Raw genomic sequence first — 21637 nt, forward strand, 5'->3', positions numbered from 1 at the left:
TTTTTTTTCCTGTCTCTCATCAGCAGAAGATAGCCCAAGTGGTTGGGCCCCAGCACCCATATAGGAGACCAGAATGAAGCTCCTGACTCCTGGCTCTGGTCTGGCCCAGGCCTGGCTGTCGCAGCTATTTGGAGTTTACAACTTTGTAAACCAGTGGATGAAGATGTCTCTGCATCTGCCTCTCTGTAACTTTTTCAAATAAATAAATAAGTCTTAAAAAATAAATAAATAAATAAATAAACCAGTGAACAATGTATGCGTTTTTCTCATCTTTCTCCTCAAATTTCTCCCAAAGGAATTAATCCTTACCTGTAGTTCCAGAATGAACAGATAATGATCTTTCTATCTGAAGTGGTGACATCATCTGTATTGTTAATTTTGCTAGATAGATGGCTTCATATTCCTGAAAGGTATTTTAATTAACATGAATATGCATCTTGGCTACCCAAAACATGATTAATGTAGACATTATTGATATTCTTAGTTTACACTGAAAAATCAGATATCATCTTGTTGTAAGAGAAACAGAGGTTTAGAATTCCTGTCTCATAATTTCACAACTACTGGTAACTATAAATCAATTCACACAAATAGCCTGCACTAAGCTATTGCATACTACAATACCAGTCTATGTGTCTTCTGCCAGCAGCCTCTAGCTACAATTACTTGATTTCATCTGTTTAACACCATAAACCTATACCAGCAATTTCATAAAATGATTGAGAGATTAAAATGAAATGAAACTCGGTAGGGGTAGGCATTGGGTATGGCGGTACAGCCACCACTTGCAATGCTGGGATCTCATATCCAAGCGCTAGTTAAGAGTCCCGGTTACTCTGCTTCCAATCAGGCTCCCTTGTAATGTGCCTGGGAAAGCAGCAGATAATACCCAATTACTTGGGCCCTTGCTGACCATATAACAGACCAGAATGGAGTCCCTGGCTCTTGGCTTAGAACTAGCCCAGACCTGGATGTTGTAAGCATTTGGGGGGTGAACCAGCAGATCAAAGACCTCTCCCAGTTTCTCCCTCTCTCTGTTGCTCTCCCTTTTTTTAAAAAAAGATTGATTTACTTATTTGAAAAATAGAGTGGGAGAGATATTAATCTTCGATCTGGTTCACTCCTCAAGTGGCTGCAACAGCCAGAGCAGGGCCAGTCTGAAGCCAGGAGCTTCTTCTGGGTTTCCTTCATGGGTGCAGGGGCCCAAGGACTTGGGCCATCTTTTGCTGGTTTCCCAGCTGCATTAGCAGGGAGCTAGATGGGAAGTGGAGCAGCTGGGTCTTGAACTGGTACCCATATGAGATGCCAGTGGCGGGAGTTTTACCCATGCCACAGCACTGGCCCCTGTTCTGCCTTTCAAACAAAATAAATATTAAAAGAATAAAATTCAGTAAAAATAAAATACTTGTTGTAAAACACTCAAATTAGCATCACATTCTAGTATATATTTAAAGTTTGTTGAGTGGCGGCGGCAATGGCAATAAAAGTGGCTACAGCGAGGACACGAGCAGGGTAGTGACCATGAGGGAGGTGATTTCGTTCTTAGTGAAACTGTTGGGGCCCATCACTGCACTGAAGTTGGTTCTGTACCTGCTCTGAGTGTGCTTAGTGATGGCCTGGAAATCCAGTGGTGCCAGCCACTTGTAGCTAGTCCACATCTCCACAAAAATGGTATCATAAAGACAGATAAAGTGTTTGAAGTTATGCTGGCTACAAATCGCTCCCACTAGGCAAAATGTAACCCTTATATGAATTCTCCACAACCCACAGGTTTCCAAGCAACAATCATTGCTCCATAAACATATGTATATGCAATAGAACTTCTATTTGATCTATTACATGAAGGAGCTAAAGCTCTTGATGTAAGATTGGAAGTGGAACCCTTACTACATGTTTTGCACGTATCGTGGGATGTAGTGGAAAAGTCATAGGAATAGGAATTGATCACATTAAAGAGCTAACAGATGACTCAATAAACAGTGTCAGAAAGGATGATGCAACACTTTTGTCTTCAGGGAGAGTGCAACTGGTTGTGGGGGATGGGCAAATGGGCCATGCTGAAGAAGCCTGGGATAATGCTTTTCATGTAGGAGCTGCAGCCCTTGGTACTAACAGACCAGTTAAAGCCTGGTAGAAGACTGATACTGCCAGTTGGTTCTGCTGGTGGAAACCAAATGTTGAAGCAGTATAAGCTACAAGATGGCAGTGTCAGACCTTTCATGGGGTCACCTGTGCCTTTCACAGATAAAGAAAAGCAGTGGTCTAGGTGGAAGTGATTTTTACCTTCTTCCCCACATGTGACAGACGAACTCTGGGAGCGTCAGCTTGACCAGCCTATGGTATTTCAGTGGACTGCTCATCTCAGTGCTCGAAGCTTTTTGTAAACAGCATCACAGTTTTGGACTTTGTCACACTATTATTTTCAGCATGAAAATGTGTGGTTTGTAGGGTTTTCTAATTCTTCGGAGGCACAGAGCCCAGCTGGCAGAAGGCTGCAGAACAGGACTGCCTGTGTTACTGCTTTCACATGCCCACAGTACACTTTAAATAGGAAAAGAAGGGGGTCTGCAAAAAGGAAAATCTTAGCTTATGACTGATTGAGGAGTTGTTTTCCTTTTCTTAGACACTTAATTTTGTTCTGATGTTAATTTATCAGATTTCTTCTGTGTTATAACACCACCATTCACAAGTTAAGATTCTCGGTATTTGGCTGTCCTTTAGATACTACTAAGAAAATAGAGATGAGCTTTCTTTTTAAAGCTTTTGATGTGGTGTCATAGAATAGCATGTTGTAGATACATTCAGCTGCTTTGTTATCTAGGCATCTGTAAACACTGAAGCTTAAGACGGCAGGTAAGCACTCTGCTGTACACATTGGACATAACTGTCATAGTTCGTTCTTTCTCTCTAAAAGTGATAGGAGACTTGTAGCTTAGTGTTTTTTTGTGTGTTTCTAATTTGCTACTGATAATGTATATAATCTAACATGCTGTGTAAACTGTGTTCTTATTGTAGTTTATGCAGTGCTGCTTTGCCAAAGTTCAAAGCAAAAAAAAAAAGTTTGTTTTTTATTTACTTGAAAAGAAGAGCAACACAGAATGAGAGAGAAAGCTAGAGATCTTCCATTTTCTGATTCACTCCTAAAAGGCCTGCAACAGCTAGGGCTGGGGCAGGCTGAAGCTAGGTGAACATGGAAATCTGTCCTGGCCTCCTAAGTGGGTGGCTGGAATCCAAGTACGTAAGCTATCGTTAGCTATCTCCCCTGGTGGCCTATAGTAGGAATCCGGATCAGAAGAGCAGGTTGGAGCGGCACTCCAATACAGGAGTCAGGTGTCCCAAGCAATGGCCTAAACCTACTACCCCACAATGCCCACCCCTAGTCATGTATAATAGGATTTCTAAAGCCTTAATAATTTAAGTGTTCCGCTTCAGGTAAAGATGTGGTTATAAAGGTTGTTGCTATGGTACTGAGGGTTAAGTTGCAGTGTGTGGCATTGCCATCCCATATGGGTTCCGGTTCAAGTACTGGCTGTTCCACTTCTGATCCAACGCCCTGCCTGCAAAGCAGCAGAAGATGGTCCAAGTGCTTGGGCCTCTGTACCTACATGCAGGACCCAGATGAAGCTCCTGGCTCCTAGCTTTGGCTTTATCCAGCCCTGGCTGTTGCAGCCATCTGGAGAGTTAATCAGTAGACAAAGGATATTTCTCTCTCCATTTGTCTGTCTCTCTCTCTCTCTGTTACTCTGATTTTCAAGTATGAAATAAATAAATCTTTAAAAAAAATGTGGTAATAAAGGTATTTCTGTTCTTTTTTTTTTTTTTTTTTTTTTGACAGGCAGAGTTAGATGGTGAGAGAGAGAGACAGAGAGAAAGGTCTTCCTTCTGTTGGTTCACTCCCCAAATGGCCACCACAGCCTGCGCTGTGCCGATCTGAACCCAGGAGCCGGGTGCTTCCTCCTGGTCTCCCATGTGGGTGCAGGGCCCAAGCACTTGGGCCATCCTCCACTGCCTTCCTGGGCCCCAGCAGAGAGCTGGACTGGAAGAGGAGTAACCAGGACTAGAACCTGGTACCCATATGGATGCCGGCGCCACAGGCGGAGGATTAACCAAGTGAGCCACGGCACCGGCCCCTCTGTTCTATTCATTCAAAGAACTAGAAAAATATTTGGAGCTGGCACTGTGACACAGTGAGTTAAGCCACTGCCATCCCAGTTCCAGTTCTGGCTACTTAGTTTGTGATCCAGCTTCCTGGGAAAGCAGATGATGGTCCAAGTGCTTGGACCCCTGCCACCCACGTGGGAGACCTGGATGAAGCTCCAAGCTCCTGGCTTTGGCCTGGCCCAGCCCCAGCCATTGCAGCCCTTTGGGGAGTAAAGAAGCAGATGTAAGACCTCTCTCTATATAACTCTGCCTAAAAAGTAAACATTTCTTTAAAAACATTAATAATTAAATCAAGGATAAGTGAAGTATCATGACTACAGTCATAACATCACTATTTTGATACAAGGAAGAATTTGATACATTCTCCAATGAAGAAGAAACTAGAACTAAAAATTTAAAATGTCAAGTCTTTCTTAACTATGCCTTCCAATACATTTCATACCAAAAATAAGAATCCCTCAGAAAAATTTAGAGAGAATATGAATGAAGGGGGGTTGGTGCTATGGCACTGTACATTAATCCTCCACCTGCAGCTCTGTATCCCATATGGGCACCGGTTCTAATCCCGGCTGCTCCTTTTCCAATTCAGCTCTCTGCTATGGCCTGGGAAAGCAGTAGAAGATGGACAGATGGACCAAGTGCTTGGGACTCTGCACTAGTGTGGGAGACCCAGAGGAAGCTCCTGGTTTCAGACTGGCACAGCTCCAGCTGTTGCGGCCATTTGTGGAGTGAACCAGTGGAGAGAAGACCTCTGTCTCCTCTCCCTCTCACTTGTCTGTAACGCTACCTACCAAATAAATAAATAAAATCTTTAAAGAAATAAAAAAGAATATGAATGAGGGGACTCTGAGAAATTTCATAAATTGTATAAAATTATAGTACTTAAATGTTCATAGATGTAGCAATAAAGAGATCAACTGAATAGAATACAAGGTCCAGAACCAGATTCAGATATAGATCAGAATTTGATATAGAATAAAAATTGTGGGGCTGGCATTGTGGTGTAGCATGTTAAGGAGTCAGCTGCAACATGGCATCCCATACGGGCACCAGTTCCAGTTCCAGCTGCTCCATTTCTGATCCAGCTCCGTGCTAATGTGCCAGGGAAAGCAGTGAAGGTTGTCCCAGCACTTGGGTCCTTGCCACTCATGGGAGACACCTGGATGAAGCTCTTGGCACCTGGCTTCAGCCTGGCCCGGCCCTAGCCATTGCAGCCGTTTGGGGAGTGAACTATGAGATGGAAGATCTCACTTTCTGTCTCTCCCTTTCTCTGTCACTCTGCCTTTCAAATAAGTAAATACATCTGCCATAATCTGCAGATTAAGCCGCCACCTGCAATGCCAGCATCCCATATGGATCCAGCTCTCTGCTAATGTGCCTGGTAAAGCAGTGGAAGATGGCCCAAGTGCTTGGGCCCCCGCATCCTTGTGGGAGACCTAGATGAAGTATCCCTGGCTCCTGGCTTTAGTATGGCCCAGCCCCGGCTGTTGCAACCATTTGAGTGAACCAGCAGATGGAAGATATCTCTCTCTGTATCTCATTCTCAAATGCTGCTTTTCAAAATATATATATATATATATATATACATATATATATATATATACTTCCTTAACATACAAAAGTTCTTAGAAACCAATGAAAAAAAAAGCTTAATAACCTGATAGAAAAAAGGGCAAAGAATATCAATATCAGTTAACAGAAAAATAACACAAACATAGCACAAGAGGTTCAAACTCATTCAAAGGGCAGCAAATTAAAACTATAAGGAATTGATACTTTTACTACCATGATGGCAATCATCAAGATTTGCTGAATAACTGGCTACTGGAGTAACTACAGTACCAGAAAACAAGCACTCCCTGTCTTCTGATAAGTTTATATTATTCTGTCCTTTTTAGAGGCACTTAGGCAACACTTACCAAACTTCGAATGTACTAACCCACCAATTCTACTTAGATTAATTTTTTAAAAAAGCATATTCACACATGTAAACAAAGACGTACCTACCTATCAGGATGTCTTAACTGGCGTCTTAACCTTAACATCCACCCTGTACAAAATATTTTAATTGTCCTGATTTCTTACTACCTGAAAGAGGAGAAAAATTACCTGAAGTTGATGTACAAATCCAACATTAGGATTAATACAAAATCTTCTTTCTTGAACATAAGCAAATGCATCTCTGCCAATAGAAAATTAATGTGATTATTTTATGAATTAGTGAAGTTTCCCAGAATTACCTAAACAGGAATCTTTCCTACAAATCTACCAAAGAAACAACACCCTAATCATACAGCATAACACTACAGAAGGTAGTCAGGGAAAAGTCCAGTTAGACTAAATATCACAATCCACTGTTCACTAGCTGTATCACTTGGGAGAAACTTACTCAACTTCTGTAGGGATCATCTTTCTCATGGATAGTGTAAAGTCCAGTAAGGGACATTAACTCTCTTTTCAATGAAATAAATAAAAATTTAAATTCAGGCACTACGTTAATCCTCCACTTGCAGTGCCAGTATCCTATATGGACACCAATTCTAGTCCTGGCTGCTCCTCTTCCAATCCAGCTCCCCGAAATGGCCTGGGAAAGCAGCAGAAGATGGCTCAAGTGCTTGGGCACCTGCACCCACGTGGAGACTGGGAAGAAGCTCCTAGCTCCTGGCTTCGGCTCGGCCCAGCTCCAGCCATTGCAACCATTTGGAGAATGAATCAGCGGATGGAAGACCTTTCTCTCTGTCCCTCTGTCTCTATTTCTCAAATAAATACATAAAATCTTTTTAAAAATTTTTGAATTCAAATTATATACCTTTAAGAACTTGTAGTTTAAGGAGTGTAACAGAAAGGGTTGCCAATGATTAAGATATCAAACTTGTACAGTGAAAGAAACAGAAATGTTTAACTCTACTGCCTAGGCTTCTGCTTTATTTTGGAGAAAGAAGCTCATGACCAACCCTAACCCCCTTTAAATCTGTAAACTATTCTGGGAAAAGATGAGTTTCAATAAGACTACCCTTATCTAAAGAGGCTACAAACAACTAAGTAATTTTTCACCTGTTTATAAAGGGAAACATAATTAGCCACACTCCATTTGTATCTCAGAGTTTTTAACCACAGGCTACCAATTGCCTAGAAGTAAGTAGTTTTCCATGGATTATTCCATCCATGTTACCTTGTCTTCTTAAAATACCAGTTAAGATAGCACTAGTGTCACAAAGCCATAAAAAGATTAGCTTCAGCAGGTCTATGCAAGGTAGGAAGTTAGGTTAAAAGATTAACCATGGGATAGAAGGGCATGCCGTTAAACATGAATCCACTATTTAAAAAAAAAGGAAAACATTACAGCTCTCAAACCATCTCCATTCAACTTTATTTTAATGGGAATTTAAATTGTGGCTAAGTTTTACAGTACTTTCTTACCTGTATTTCATTCCAAACGTTTCCATAAGGTATGCAATAACAAAGGCAGCACTGAAGAGAAGGGAAAAATATTATAAGAAACAGAAAAACAGAAAATACAACTCACTAATTAAAAACATTAAAGAAAGATTATCTCTAACTTCTTACCTTCTGGAGATCCCTGCATTTCCATGGACAAGAACTTTCCCTGAAAAATAGTTACTCTGATTTTTAAAAACCACTGAGTCAGAAGCAGCTGAAATGTCTTAAAGCTATGTAGCATACCATATCAAAGTAAGTATTTCATAAACATTTTAAATCACAAACATATTACCTTGGCTATTTACTTTCAGGTATTCACAATTTATTTATTTTAACTGTACAGAAAATAAAACACTTTTAGATAAATTAAATTTAAAGCTTACAGAGAATTTGAAAATAATTTTGTAAGGTTATTTTAGTCTTTGTTACTTGAGGCCAGAGAAAGAGTGAGAGACTGATTTTCCATCTGCTGGTTTACTCCTCAAGTATCTACCACAGGTGGGGTTAGACCAAGCCAAACCCAGGAGCCTGGACCTCCATCTGGGTTTCCCCTGTGGTTGGTAGGAACCCAAGTACCTGACCTATCACCAAACCGAACATTAGCAAGCAGCTGGCAACAGAAGCAGAGCTGGCATTGGAACCCAGGCATTGCAATACGAGATGCAGGTGACCCAAGTGATGTCTAAATCACTACAGTAAATGCCTGCCCTGTAGAATTATTTCAAAACAGCTATCCAAATTAAAGTACTGGGAAAATAAAACTTTAGCAGTATTCTATCACATACAGTTGCAACTTTCATAAACCACATTCAAGATAAATACCAATAAAGGTAAAAAATTAACTGTAATAAATCATCTCATAAAAGCAAGCATTAGCTAATAAGTAAAAGAAACAGTATTTACCTCCAGTTTGTAAGCTCCCATCAATAAATTCTTTAGTCTGAAGGTAAAAGTCAGTATGTTACAATAAAGCAGGTATATTAGCATAAGCATACATATAGTGAAACAGAATGAAATTTACTGAAAACAATTTTGTGCTATTTATAATTCAAGAACTTCCAAAATGCCACCAATACAGCTAGTACAAGTTAAAAAAATTAAAAAGCTAAAATTTAATTTGAATTTAACAGAGTATAAATTTCTCAGATTTCTTGAGATAATAAAAATTGTTACATAAATAATTAATTTCTTTCAAAAGCCAGCCTCAAAATTTTGTGGTCGTAACAGGGTAAAAGTAGTAAGTTTTAGAATCACAAATAAGACAAATCATAAATCTCAAATGATAATAATGATACTTACCATAGGGAAAAAACGTATTATATTTTCAACTGGATTATCTGCAATATCCAAGACTAAATACCTAAAAATAGAATATTTTGCGATAAAGCACTTTCAGAAAAAACTCATTATATAAAAAATAACTGCATATTTCTTGATAACCATGGAAAAGAATGTAAAACACTTTTTAGAGTATCAAATTGCTAAGAATTGGGAAACAGATTTTATATTGCTTGAGGGTACAGCATTCAAAGCCTTAAATAACATGCTAACATTTCTCATATTTTAGAAAGACAAAAATTGATCTAGTTAGAAATAAGCAGGAAGAAACTTTCCTCTAAATCAGACCAGATCTTGAAAACGAAGATGAAAGTGCCTGCACCCCTGACTGTTGATTCTTCCATTCCTAATGTAAGATGATTGTTCTCGAAGTGGCCCTGTGAACTCCTTGTAATCTTACAAGAAATTTCATTTCACAGGAAGCTCAAAGTATGAAAGAGGAGCCAAAAGACATCTGATGGAACCATGAGGCAAACATTCAGTTTGAACTCATCTTCAGCAAAGCAAAAAAAAAAAAAAAAGGCAAAAAAAAAAGCTAAGATCTGTCATGAAATTTTATACTTTAAAAAAATTTTAAAATAAGCCATTAATATGCTGTTGTATTCAACTTCAACTAATTTTCATTTTTATTTGGAAGTCAGAGACAGAGATCTTCCATCTACTGATTCAATCCTCAAATGCCCACAACAGCCAGGGCTGGATCGGCACAAAGCCAGGAGACAGGAACTCCACCCAGGTTTCCCCTGTGGGTGGAAGGGAACTGTACTTGAGCAGTCATCTGATGACTCCAACGATGTGTATTAGCAGGACTGGGGAGCAGATGTGACCTGAACCAGGCACACTCACCTGCGGTGTCTGCATTCCAAGTGGCAACTTAACCACAGCACCAAATGCCCATCTCTGAAAAGCTTATTTATAACCTATCCAAATCACCTTTTTATTAATACAACATGGGTAATTAACTAAAGTATGAAGTCAGTTCCTAAAATCAATTTGCTTTAAAAATTGTAGCTTTTCAATGATCTTCAAGGTATAGCAACTTTATTAACTGCAGAGCTTAATACAGAAAAGCTAAAGCTCAGGATCTAAGGAAAATCCTACGTATAAACTACAAATATTCCAACACTTGTATCTGAAAGTGACTAGACCTCACTGTTGAACCAGGACCCAAAATACTATTACTAAAAACAAAAATTCTATGCAAGCTAGAAACATTGACATATTAAAACACAAAATTCTGATTTTCTTTAATACATATATCTACATGTGTGCATACACAGTACATCTACACAAAAAAGAAAAACTGGGGTGAGACTTGTGGAGCAGCTGGTTGAGCCCTCACTTGGGACGCCCACATCCCATATCAGAGTGCAGGTTCAAGTACTGGCTACTTCTTTTCTGATCTAGCTGCCTAACGCTCCTGGGAAACAGAGGATGATGGTTCAAGTACTTGAATTCCTGCATCCACATGGGAGATCCTCATTCCTGGCTTCAGCCTGACACAGCCTAGTCTATACAGCCATTTAGGGTGTGACCTAGTGAGTGGGAAATGTCATTCAAATAAATAAATAAACCTTAAAAAAAAAAAAAGGATTTGAAAAAATGCAAGATTTTATAAGAATATATTTTTAAAAAATATTTGTGTATTTATTTGAAGGACAGAGCTAGAGAAAGAGAGAGATAAAGATATCTTCCATCTGCTGGTTCACCCCCAAAATGGCCACAACAGTACATGGGACAGTACAAAACCAGGAGCTTCTTCTGGGTCCACGTGAGCGCAGAGGCCCAAGCACTTGGGCCACCTTCCACTGATTTCCTAGGCACATTAGCAGGGAACTGGATTGGAAGTGGAACAACCAGGAATTAAAGCATTGCCCATACTGGATGTCGGCACCACAGGTGGCAGCTTTACCTGCTGCAACACAGCACCAGCTCTCAGACACTTCTTTTTAAAAACCTTTTATTAATTAAAAACTGCACACATGGCAAAAATTTTAATATAGTATGAAAACACAGAAAATGAAAAATCCTTCTACCAATGTAGAGTCTGAACTTTCCTTCTAAAAAGGCAACTACCACCAAGCAGTTTTGGTCCAGAAATTTTCTATGCATATAAAATGTGTATTTGTGAACGCACTGGCAGTATACACATTTCTATAGTCTTCTTTTTTCACTTAATGAATCTGGGAGATTGTTCCAAACCAACACGAACAAATACATTGCTTCTTGTGGTGACATATTCTATTTTACGTTCATACAATGTATTTCAGTGTCATTTATTTATGGATATTTGTAGGCTGCTTTCAGTTTTACAAATAATTGAACATTAAAATATTGTTATCACAGATGCTTTATAAAGGTATAGAGTATCTCCAGAGAGATATTCAAGGCAGAGTTACTAGAAACTTTCAGAAGAGATGCTAGTTGGTTGGGATAAGAGAGACTGGCTTTCACTAGTTTTTTATGTACCTTTTCACCTTTGTCAACACTAAAAGCCACCAGATACTCATCCACACTTATCCCAAGACACATGAGAAAGTTGAACATTTTCACTTCAAGACTGTGAAAAACAAAAAATGTTTATAATTTTGTCCTAGAGAAGTCCCAATGAAAGAGTCACACTCATGCACTTGACCATGGGAATGTAAAGTGACACAACTAGATGACAGTCTGCAGTATCTATCAAAACCTAAGATGTTCATATTCTGAGATGCAGCAACTCTACTTCTATAAATTTATCCTACCAATATACTCACAAATGAACTACATGGTATGTCCAGACACAGTCATTATATTCTGTACCTATATTAGTAAAAGTGTTGAAACAATCTAAATGCTCAAAAATAGCAAGTTGATTGAATAAGTCTTTATAGTATATAAAATAGCTTTGCAAGTACTAATATAAAGTAATCTTCAAAAACTACAAAGTAAAAAAAGGCCAGCATACAATTCCTAAACAGGAATATGCTTACATAGTTACATGTAACTCTGGGAGGATACTCATTAGAGGAGTTAAAGGTAGACACTTCTAGGGAAGAGAGCTGAGTACGTAGGGGACAGGAACAGGAAGCCTAGTTTCTTTCGAACCTTTCAAATTCTACGTTATAAGCATAATATTTAAATTAAATTTAAATTACATACTTCATGAACCATCTTTACAAAACAGATACATACAGAAGAAAGTCTTACTGTATAAAATAAACTTAAAATAAAACCACTATTATGTCTACTATCCTTAATGATTTTCTAAATGTTAACAATAATTCTTACCTAAATAATTGTTGAAAGTTTGGTTTAATAAAGTTTGCTTCAATATTTTGTCGTATGCAAATTATATGGGTTATTCCATGTTTCTGTAGTATAGGTAGCTGTAAAAAGAGGGGATGGTCAAGGAAGAGAAATAGTTTAAAACATAAACTATCCTCTTACTGCAATACAGAAGTGCTGAGAATACACATGACCCACATCTGAGCCTTAAAGAACACAAAATTAAAGCTAATTTTACTTGGGAAATGGCTCTCTCACTATATACTGCATTTTAAAAGCATTGAGCTTGGAATCCTGACAGCCCAAGCTAGAAATCCTAGATCAGCTAACCTTATCCCTGCAGCTCCATCTCCTCATGTGACAGTGGGGAAAACATGTCTGTCTCTGAATGCTTTTGAAAAATTCTGAGATAGCATAAATATATGTATGGTGCCTGACAGAGCCTGGAACATATGGCAAATGTTTAGTAAATAGTAGCTATACACATTGACTGCAACCCTAATTCTTTACTGGGGTCTATTAAGATATAAATAGTTAAATAACAGTATTTATTTTATCAATATCACTGACCTGATTAATGGCAATATCAGAGCCCAAATATCTAACTCCCTGTCTCACCCAGTATACCTTTTCTATCAAGTCAGAATTAATTTTATAACTCACACAATCTAATTAACATTTTAGCACTCAAGAATTCTCCTAAATGTAAAAAACGGCAACTCATAATAATATCTTATATTCTGTAGTGCTTTTGGTTTTATATATAAAGCAATTTAACATGTCAATTCTAGAAATTATCAAAAAATTTTTAATTTCAAGTGATTGCAGGTTTCAATGAATTTATAGATGACATGTTAACAGCTAGAAAGTTATTTTTGTTCACTGATCGATATAATGTGCAAAATTGTGTAACACAGGTAAGTTGTTCAGTAAATCAATAATTGAATAAATCATGCAAATAACAAGGAATCAAAATTAATAGTCTTGAATTTTCCTTCCACCTTCAGCTTATAATTCTACATATTTAATTCCCACTTTCAGAATAGTCCAGAACACTAATAACTTATAAAAAGTAAAAAATAATTTTTATATGCTACATAAAAAATCTTTATGTATCTTCTCAAAATTCATACATTGAAGCCTATACTGCCAAAATGTTGTAATAGTGGGAGGTTAGGCACTTGGTAGGTAACTAGGTTCAGGTTGTCAGGGTGGAGGTTGCATCATATCACAGTTAAGAGAGACAAGCTCCTTTTTTACCTGAGGCTACAGCCAGAAGGTAAGAGTCTGCAAGCCAAGACCATTTAGGTACTTTGATCATGGACTTCACAGCCTCCAGAGCTGGGAAATAAATGTTTATTGTTTAAGCCATTCCATCTACAATATTCTTTAAGAGTAATTCAAGCTGTCTATGACAATATGGCTTCAAAAATGTTAATGGTTAATTTTTGCAGCAAATTTTCTTAATGAGCAGATAGAACTAAATTGTCTTTTTATTTTCTGAATACATCCTAAGTTAGGGAAAGAGAAGTAAGCATTTAGTAGGATTAATAACTAATCAGTGTTCTACATTAATATTGATGCCAACTGCTAAAATGAATTCAGCATTCATTCCTTCATTTACATTTTATTATCTAGGATGGATTTTTCACATCAACTTTATTAATGTGAATAACATACATAATTATGCTTAAATCTGTTTACAAATTAAGTCACAGCTATATCTCTATTACCTGATATATCCTTTCCCTAGTACTTATTTTTACCAACTCCCCGTATTTCCAACTGCAGGCCAACAAAATGACTAAGGGTTACTCCTAATCCTGCCTCTACAGCAAAAAAAAAAAAAAAAAAAAAAAAAAAAAAATTCAATGTTGGGATGACTGACTCTTTTAAAATCTCCAAACCAAATCAAATTGTGTCATGGAGAGATCATACACCACTCAAATATATTGTCTTCTAAATAAGCAAGGTATTGGGCAAGACATCTGTGATATGTTTTACATTATAATTCAAAGAGTGGTAGTAGCACTGTCATAATTCATAGAGCTGAATTCTCCAGAAAGCAGCAAGAATACTGCTATAAACATTAAAATAACATCTATCCATTTTAATTGTGTAACTGAGGAAGTACATTACAACTTGACTATTTGGGACATTCATGTAAGTGCAAGGCTTCCCACCCTCAAGCATGCAGATCATAAACAGAAATACGGTCACTTTCAATTAAAAAACAGACTCTCCCCAGAAAAAAGATTAAATGAAATATTAAATTGCCTTATTTGGGGCCTTAACTGTATCTTCTATTATTCTGAAGCCATGATTAAGCCATTAGAGATGCCTAACATTTTAGAAAGTAAGTTAAATTGATTGGTAAATCTCACAAACACATGAATGTCATGAAAAAAATATTATAAAAGTTTATAAGTCTTAGCGAGCCCAACAGAGTTCATACCTTGCTTTTCATAGCAGAAGAATATGGGCCTAAGAACAATCCAGGTAAAATTTCCTACAGAGAGGGGGGAAAAAAAAGAATTTACCATGAACAACTTAAATCTATACAAAACACGTAACATAACTGAATTTGTGAGACATTTTAGTAGATGTTATGATAACTGGCTTCAAAGTTTATTTGGGGAATATTTCCTAGCCACTTTGAGCAAATAATTGAAGAGAAATGCAGATGCGCTTTATATCAAATGAGACATCTCAAGTGCAAAAATACTTAAGTCAGCGTTTCAGTGTAGCAGGTAAGGCTGCAGCCTATGACATGGGGCATCCCATATGGGCACCAGTGTGAGTCCCTGGTTGCTCCATTTCCAATCCAGCTACCTGCTGATGTGTCCAGGAAAGCAACACATGATGGCCATTTAGGGGATGAACCAGTGGATAGAAAGTCTCTGTCTCTCCCTTTCTCTTTAACTGTATCTTTAAAATATTTAAATCTTTAAAAAAGAAAAAAGTTCTTTAGAGTCAGAATTGAATTTTGACAGTGCTTGCTTTATATAAACAGTGTGGGCAGAATTAGTACAATGTATTGCTTTTAGATTAATAAAACTCTCTAATTTTATTTCTGTTATAGTTAAGATATCAGAGACATAAAAAAATCCTCCTTTTGAAACACAGGACCTTATTCAGTCACATTAAAAGCAGCACAAGATACAACAGGATGAGGACTATTGTCTAGGGGCGGGCCTTGGGACACAATGGGTTAAGTTCCCATTTGGTATACTGTTATTAAACTTCAGATGTATCATTTGATATAAAGCCTATCTGTGGGAGCGCCTCTGATGGAGCTGCCTCAATGTCTGACTCAGCTTCTTGCTAATATACCTGGGAGGCAGATGATCGCATGAATTGGGTTCCTCCCACCCATGTGAGAAAAAGATGGAATTCCTGGTTTCGACCTGGTACAGCCACACTTGTGGACATTTGGGGAGGGAATCAATGGACAGAAGACTTCTCTGACACTCTGCTTTTCATATAAATAAACTGGAAAAAAATTATCTATAATTAACAGAATCAAATTATTTCTGCAAATGTTTACCTGTTGACAGTCCCAACAATTTCACCTTTGTAATCCTTATAACTTTAAGTAATATATCTAATATGTATTTCTATTTTCAAAAGTGAATTTGCACTGAGAGAAAGGTAATATATTTATTTATTTATTTATTTGAGAGTTACAGAGAGAGGTAGTGAGAGAGAGAGAGAGGGCTTCCATTTGTAGGTTCACTCTCCAGATGGCCACAACAGCCAGAGCTGCACCAATCCAAAGCCAGGACTTGGTCCATCTTCCACCGCTTTCCCAGGCCATAGCAGAGAGCTGGATCAGAAAAGCAGCCGGGACTAGAATGGGCGCCCGAATGGGATGGCACCCATATGGGATGCCGGTGCCTCAGGCCAGGGCTTTACCCGCTGCACCACAGCACCGGCCCCAAGAAAGGTAATAGTTTTTAGGAGTCCAGGGATTACCAACAATGAAAAGACACTGTTTGATCCTGAGGTTAGCAGTAAATAGTATGAAATGCAAAAGAAAAGAAATTGCTATGAAGGTGAGCTATCACTTTAATTCACTTCAACCTGGAAGCATTCAACTTAGACTTCTAGACAACTCAACTAAGTATATTAACTGGAAATCAGGCACAAAAGTTAACAACTTTTAAAAGCCTAATTGGCTTTACAGTCACAACTCTCCTTAACTAAACTAGACAAACAGAACAAACTATTTTCAAAAGGAATACAATTATAAAATGCAACATTAAGGCCGACGCTGTGGCCAGTGGGTTAACGCCCTGGCCTGAATTGAAGCACCAGCATCCCATATGGGTGCCGGTTCAAGACCCAGCTGCTCCACTTCCTATCCAGCTCTCTGCTACGGCCTGGGGAAAGCAGCAGATGGCCCATGTCCTTGGGCCCCTGCTCCCGTGTGGGAGACCTGGAGGAAGCTCCTGGCTCCTGGCTTCGGATCGGCGCAGCTCCGGCCACTGCGGCCAATTGGGGAGTAAACCATCGGATGAAGACCTCTCTCTCTCTCTGCCTCTCTCTCTGTGTAACTGACTTTTAAATAAGTAAATAAATCCTTAAAAAATGCAACATCAACAAGTAATGGGGAAATAAAATTAAAAGTTTATTGATATAAAAATAGGTCATATTTAATGCTTTCCATTAACTTCTTAAAAATCCATTACACTATCCAACTTTTTCAGATGAAATAAAAGACAGTAGTTCATTAAGCTTATATTACTGCTTCCTGGTTCTAAGTTAAAAGAAAAAGGTTGCTCATTTCCTATTCTTTTGGAGATCCTAAATTAAATTTAAATATTCACAATATTCGTAATACCTAGTTAATATTCCAAATACTTCAGGAAGAACCCACAGGTCGTGAACCAGCAGGTCTTAAAATCGCTGTGAATTTAGGTTATTTAATAATAATAATAATAATAATAAGCAGGCTTGAACAAAAGGCTGCTGGGGCAGTGTTGTGATATAGCGGATAAGGCCGCTGCCTGCAATACAGGCGTCCCCCCATGGGGGTTGGTTCATGTCCTGGCTGATCCACCACCAATCCAGCTCAGTAACAGCCTGGAACGGAAGCCGAGGAAGAGGACGGCCCAAGTGCCTGCCACCCACATGGAAGACCTGGAAGAATTCCGTGGTTCCCTGGCTTAGTCCTGGCCCAGCCACAGCTGTCGTGGCACTCTGGGGAGTGAACCAGTAGACAGAAGATCGATCTTTCTCGCCCTCTCCCTGTAACACTTTCAAAAAAATAAATCTTAAAAAAAAAAGGTTGTCTTACCTGCATCTCCCGCCTCATTGGGTAGGTCCATTCCTTAAAAAGAAAGGAAAACACAATCAAAGTACATAACATTATACAAAATGTCAGCTAATTAAAGGCTAAAAATACGACACAGAAGCATGTGGATTTTTAAGTTACATTAGACTTTAAGAACCTTCTATAAAAACAGCAGATTCCATTAGTTTCACAAATAACCAAAAATTTAAATGACAAGAAACAAGGATTAAGGTGTTCTTTAAACAACAAAACTTTCAGAATTATAATTAGGTTATTTTATATAACAGATAAAATAGCTCATTAAACTTTTTACTTTGATTTTTTAATTTTTTAATTTGTCTCTTGAGAGACATTCTTAATTTCAGCTGGTCCACACTGGTCCTAGAATCCAACACTTTAGGGATTAAAATATTAATGGGGTACACTTCTCGTAACTGCCAATGATCTATCATAAATTACTATTGTAGTTAATTAGTAGAATCAATTTCCCAAACTTTGGTGATTGGCCAAGCAGCCCAACCATATTTATCAAACCAAAGCAAGCCAGATAATACAAAACACACTTAATTAGGAAACATCATGCTTGACAGAAACTAATTCACAATTCAAAATCCTCCAATCATCAGTATGAGTAGTTACATGATTTACAAACTGCATTTGGAGGATTAAAAAAATGATAAAAATGCTCAAAGACCATCAAAATAAAGGACACAGGTTGTAACTATAAGATACACAAAAATCCACGCCCGTTGGCATTGTGACACAGCAGGTTAATCCTCCACCTGAAATGCTGGCATCCCATATCAGAGCCAGTTTGAGACCCAGCTCCCTGCTAAGGCACCTGGGAAAGCAGCAGCAGAAGGTTCAGGTGCTTGGGCCCCTGCCACCCTTGTGGGAAACCCGGGTGGAATTCCAAGCTGCTGGCTTCTGCCTGGCCCAGTCCTGGCTGTTACAGCCATTCGGGGAGTAAACCAGCAGATCGAAGATTCTCTCTCCCTCTCTTCTTCTCTCTACATAACTCTGCCTTTGCGGGGTGGGGAGGAGGGGGGAGTTGTCACCAGTACTTCAAGAAATTTGAAAGTAATATTCTTGTACAGGTGACTGAATCATCCAGCTACCATAATTTGAGTGCATTAATTACTAAAACCAATTACTAATAGTTTTCAACACAGAGTTTCCTATCTGGAAGAAAACAGTACTGGTCACCCTTTTTGCGTATCTTGTTGGAAATAGGAAAACAAACACTGTTTTATTAGTTTATAATGAGTAACTGTACCCCATTTAATGATTTATTTTTATGCCCCCCTCTGGTAGTTTTTTCCTGCCCCACAAGCACTCTCCATCTGTGGAAGTGTTCCTATAGTTCTAGTGGGAGGGCAACCAAGATAAACTTCATTCCCTTAACCAAGCAATTAGGGATATGATCTGGACTGGGTAACTCATTGTAACCCCTTCTTGGATAATAGTGACCAATCCCAACATTAGGAACAGAATCTAAACTGGGCCAAACACTGAAGCTGAAGGAGAGATGGGCTGACGGCTGAGCTCCAAGCCTTGACTGAGAAGCCCAAGAGACACAGAACTCCTGAGCAGAGGCGGTTCTGATGCATTCAACACCTAGTCTAGTCAAATCTCTGAGACCAGTCGTATCACTACCTTTTGGGATCTGTTTCCTCTCTTACTTAAAACTAGTCTCAGTTGGTTTCTGTTACCAGCGACCAACAGATCAAACATCCAGTGCCATGATATGAGGTATGAACTGACTCTCAGTGACAATAACTACTTCGTCATCCACCAGGGTTTAAACATTACCTCTGTTCCTGAGGTACAGTTGATCTTTGTCTCCAATTCCTATTACAGTCCCTTAAAACCCTAGGATTTTCTAGAGTGATGTCTCTCTTTATTCCAAATGAGCCACAGCTGACTGTATCCAAGATTATGCTAATGAAGGGATTCAAGGTGGAGCCCCTAGATAGCCTTAGTGTGGAGCTGGTCACCAGAAAGATCAAGTAAAAGATGAGAACCTTAGCCTCACCCAGCGCCCTCTGGGAAGGGTGGGTGCTAAGAGAAGGCTGGTTATTAGGAAGTTCCTCAAACTCTTGAAGGAAACAGGATCAGCTTCTGGGTTGCTGAAGATAGGGACACACGCCCCTCCCCCATGTCGCCCCAGGCGTCTCTTCTGCCCGATTTTCTGCATCCTTTGTAATAACCTTTATAATAAAACTGTGAATGTGTTTCCCTGGGTTCTGTGAGCCCTCCTAGTAAATTAAGTGAACTTATGGAAGAACCCTGATTACAGGCGGTCAGGAGCACAACTGACAACCTACTGCTTGCAGCTGGCATCTGGGGAGAGGGGGGAAGACTTGTGGGACTGAGCCGTGTAAACGCGGGATCTAACTCTAATTCTGCTAAGTGTCAGCACCGAATTGAAATTACTGGATACCAATAGGTGTCCAAAGAATCCTGTGGTGAGGGCGAAGGTAGAGAAACTGTTTTCATCAGTGGCACACATGAAGAAAGCGATATGCCCACTAAGAATTTTTAATTTTTTCGGGAATAAGACATACTATAAACACATTAAACACTAAAAGCAAAGTCTGGGAAAACCTTATACCGGAGCTGGTAAGATTAGGGCAGGGAAGAATGCATGCTAAAGAAAGTGTCAATTCATTTTCCTAAGTAGCCTAAAACAACTGCCTTTTTTCTTATCTAAATGTCTACTTATAAAACACGCAGTTCTCAAGCCATCATAACAGGCAAGGGAGTCACCCAAATTTAAGAAAACAAGTCAATCACAAATGAAGATATTAAATAGAGTACTTAGAATAAATCAAATGACCTCCTAAAAATACACCTTTAATTTTCCAATTATTTTTAAGCTCTTTCAAACTCTAGAAACTTCTTGATTGCGCTAAAGTATAACTGAGTGTGCTTGTCTTGTTATTAACTTAGCCCCCCAAAACTCTATGGTGTGGCACACCATAAAGTATTTCAGACTAGCAACAGATGAAAAAAAAAAAAATGGATTCCAAAGTTAGGCAGGGAGGAAGGGGGAGTAGAAAGAGCCACCAACTAGGCGATCAGGAGCCCAGGTACGAAGAATCCTCCTCCCAGTACTAACTGCCCCCCAAAGGGCGAGGCTTCTCATTAAGTTTTCTGCTTGAAGCGCGCTGGCATGCCGACATTTTCTTCTGCTGGTCGCGGCTTTCTGCACACAACACACTGCGGGAAACTTTGCGAAGTCGGGGTTCCGGGTCTGTGCCCCCACGTGGGGCCCTGTGTGCCCCCCGGGGAACCGCCGACACCACCACGGCTGTCGCTCACGCCGATCCCAGACCCAGCGGCTTCGTCCCCCTGCCCCGGCAAGCCCGAGGGGGAGCGCCCGGCCAGCGCGCCCCGCGCTCCTCCGCGCCCACGGGCGAGGGCGGCGTCCCCCCCTCAGCTCGGCTCTGCAAACCCCGGACCCGAGACCCTGCCCTCCGCCGCTCCCAGCAGAGGGCGACCCCCAGCCTGGGCCACACACAGCCCACGGCCGCTGCCCCGCAGGTCCCGGGGCGCCTCAGGTGGCAACGCGGCTCCCACGGAGTTGGCGGCTGCGACGGTTGGGGCCTGGGGTCGCCCCTCGGCCGGAGCCGGCGGGGGGAGGCCTGTGCGTGGCAGCCGCCGGACAGACTCACCTCGGCTTCTTCTTTACACTGGGGGAGCGAGGGGAACTCCAGCTTCACGTCCTCCATGGTCCCGGGCCGCGGGGCTGGTGGTGGGTGGGGTGGGACGGTGAGTTCCCGGGCGGGCACGACCCTCGGGCTTGGCAGTGGCGGCGAGAGCAAGGATGGCCGCTGAAGCGAGTGCGGACTGGCCGAAGGCGAGCTTACAACGAACACGCGCAGACCAGAGGATCCCAGCGACTGCGGCGACGGCGGCGGCGACAGCGGGGAAGAGGGGGCGGCTCGCACCCCGCCGCCATGCTGCTGCTGTCTCCCCTCCCCTCCGTCTCCGCGCCCCTCGGCGGCCCAGGATCCGGCACGGGCGCGAGCCCTACAACCGTCTCCCCGCACTCCTCCCGCCCCCCCGCCCTCGCCGCGCCAGCCAATCGCAGCCCACGCTCGCCCTCGGCCCGCCCCCCGCCGCCGCCAG

At 40.3% G+C, this 21637-nt stretch overlaps 1 protein-coding gene and 1 pseudogene across 7 annotated transcripts in view; one reads left to right on the forward strand and one right to left on the reverse strand.

Annotated features, from left to right (window-relative positions):
- The window catches only part of STYX (serine/threonine/tyrosine interacting protein), a 39977-nt gene extending 18406 nt beyond the window's left edge, over positions 1-21571 (reverse strand). For all 7 annotated transcript variants that reach the window (XM_051822863.2, XM_070053654.1, XM_051822867.2 and 4 more), the window contains exons 1-10: positions 21181-21571; positions 17507-17539; positions 14663-14716; positions 12211-12308; positions 8902-8962; positions 8506-8542; positions 7729-7768; positions 7582-7632; positions 6271-6343; positions 310-403 (exon numbers count right to left, since the gene is read on the reverse strand). In XM_051822863.2, the coding sequence (XP_051678823.2) occupies positions 310-403; positions 6271-6343; positions 7582-7632; positions 7729-7768; positions 8506-8542; positions 8902-8962; positions 12211-12308; positions 14663-14716; positions 17507-17539; positions 21181-21237 (598 nt within the window). In that variant the 5' untranslated portion in view covers positions 21238-21571. The remainder of the gene's footprint in view (positions 1-309; positions 404-6270; positions 6344-7581; positions 7633-7728; positions 7769-8505; positions 8543-8901; positions 8963-12210; positions 12309-14662; positions 14717-17506; positions 17540-21180) is intronic.
- LOC103351252 (protein-L-isoaspartate(D-aspartate) O-methyltransferase pseudogene) lies at positions 1471-2416 on the forward strand (annotated as a pseudogene).
- Positions 21572-21637: the final 66 nt, after the last annotated feature.

This window comes from Oryctolagus cuniculus, chromosome 12, assembly GCF_964237555.1.
Source record: "Oryctolagus cuniculus chromosome 12, mOryCun1.1, whole genome shotgun sequence".
Lineage (NCBI taxonomy): Eukaryota > Metazoa > Chordata > Mammalia > Lagomorpha > Leporidae > Oryctolagus > Oryctolagus cuniculus.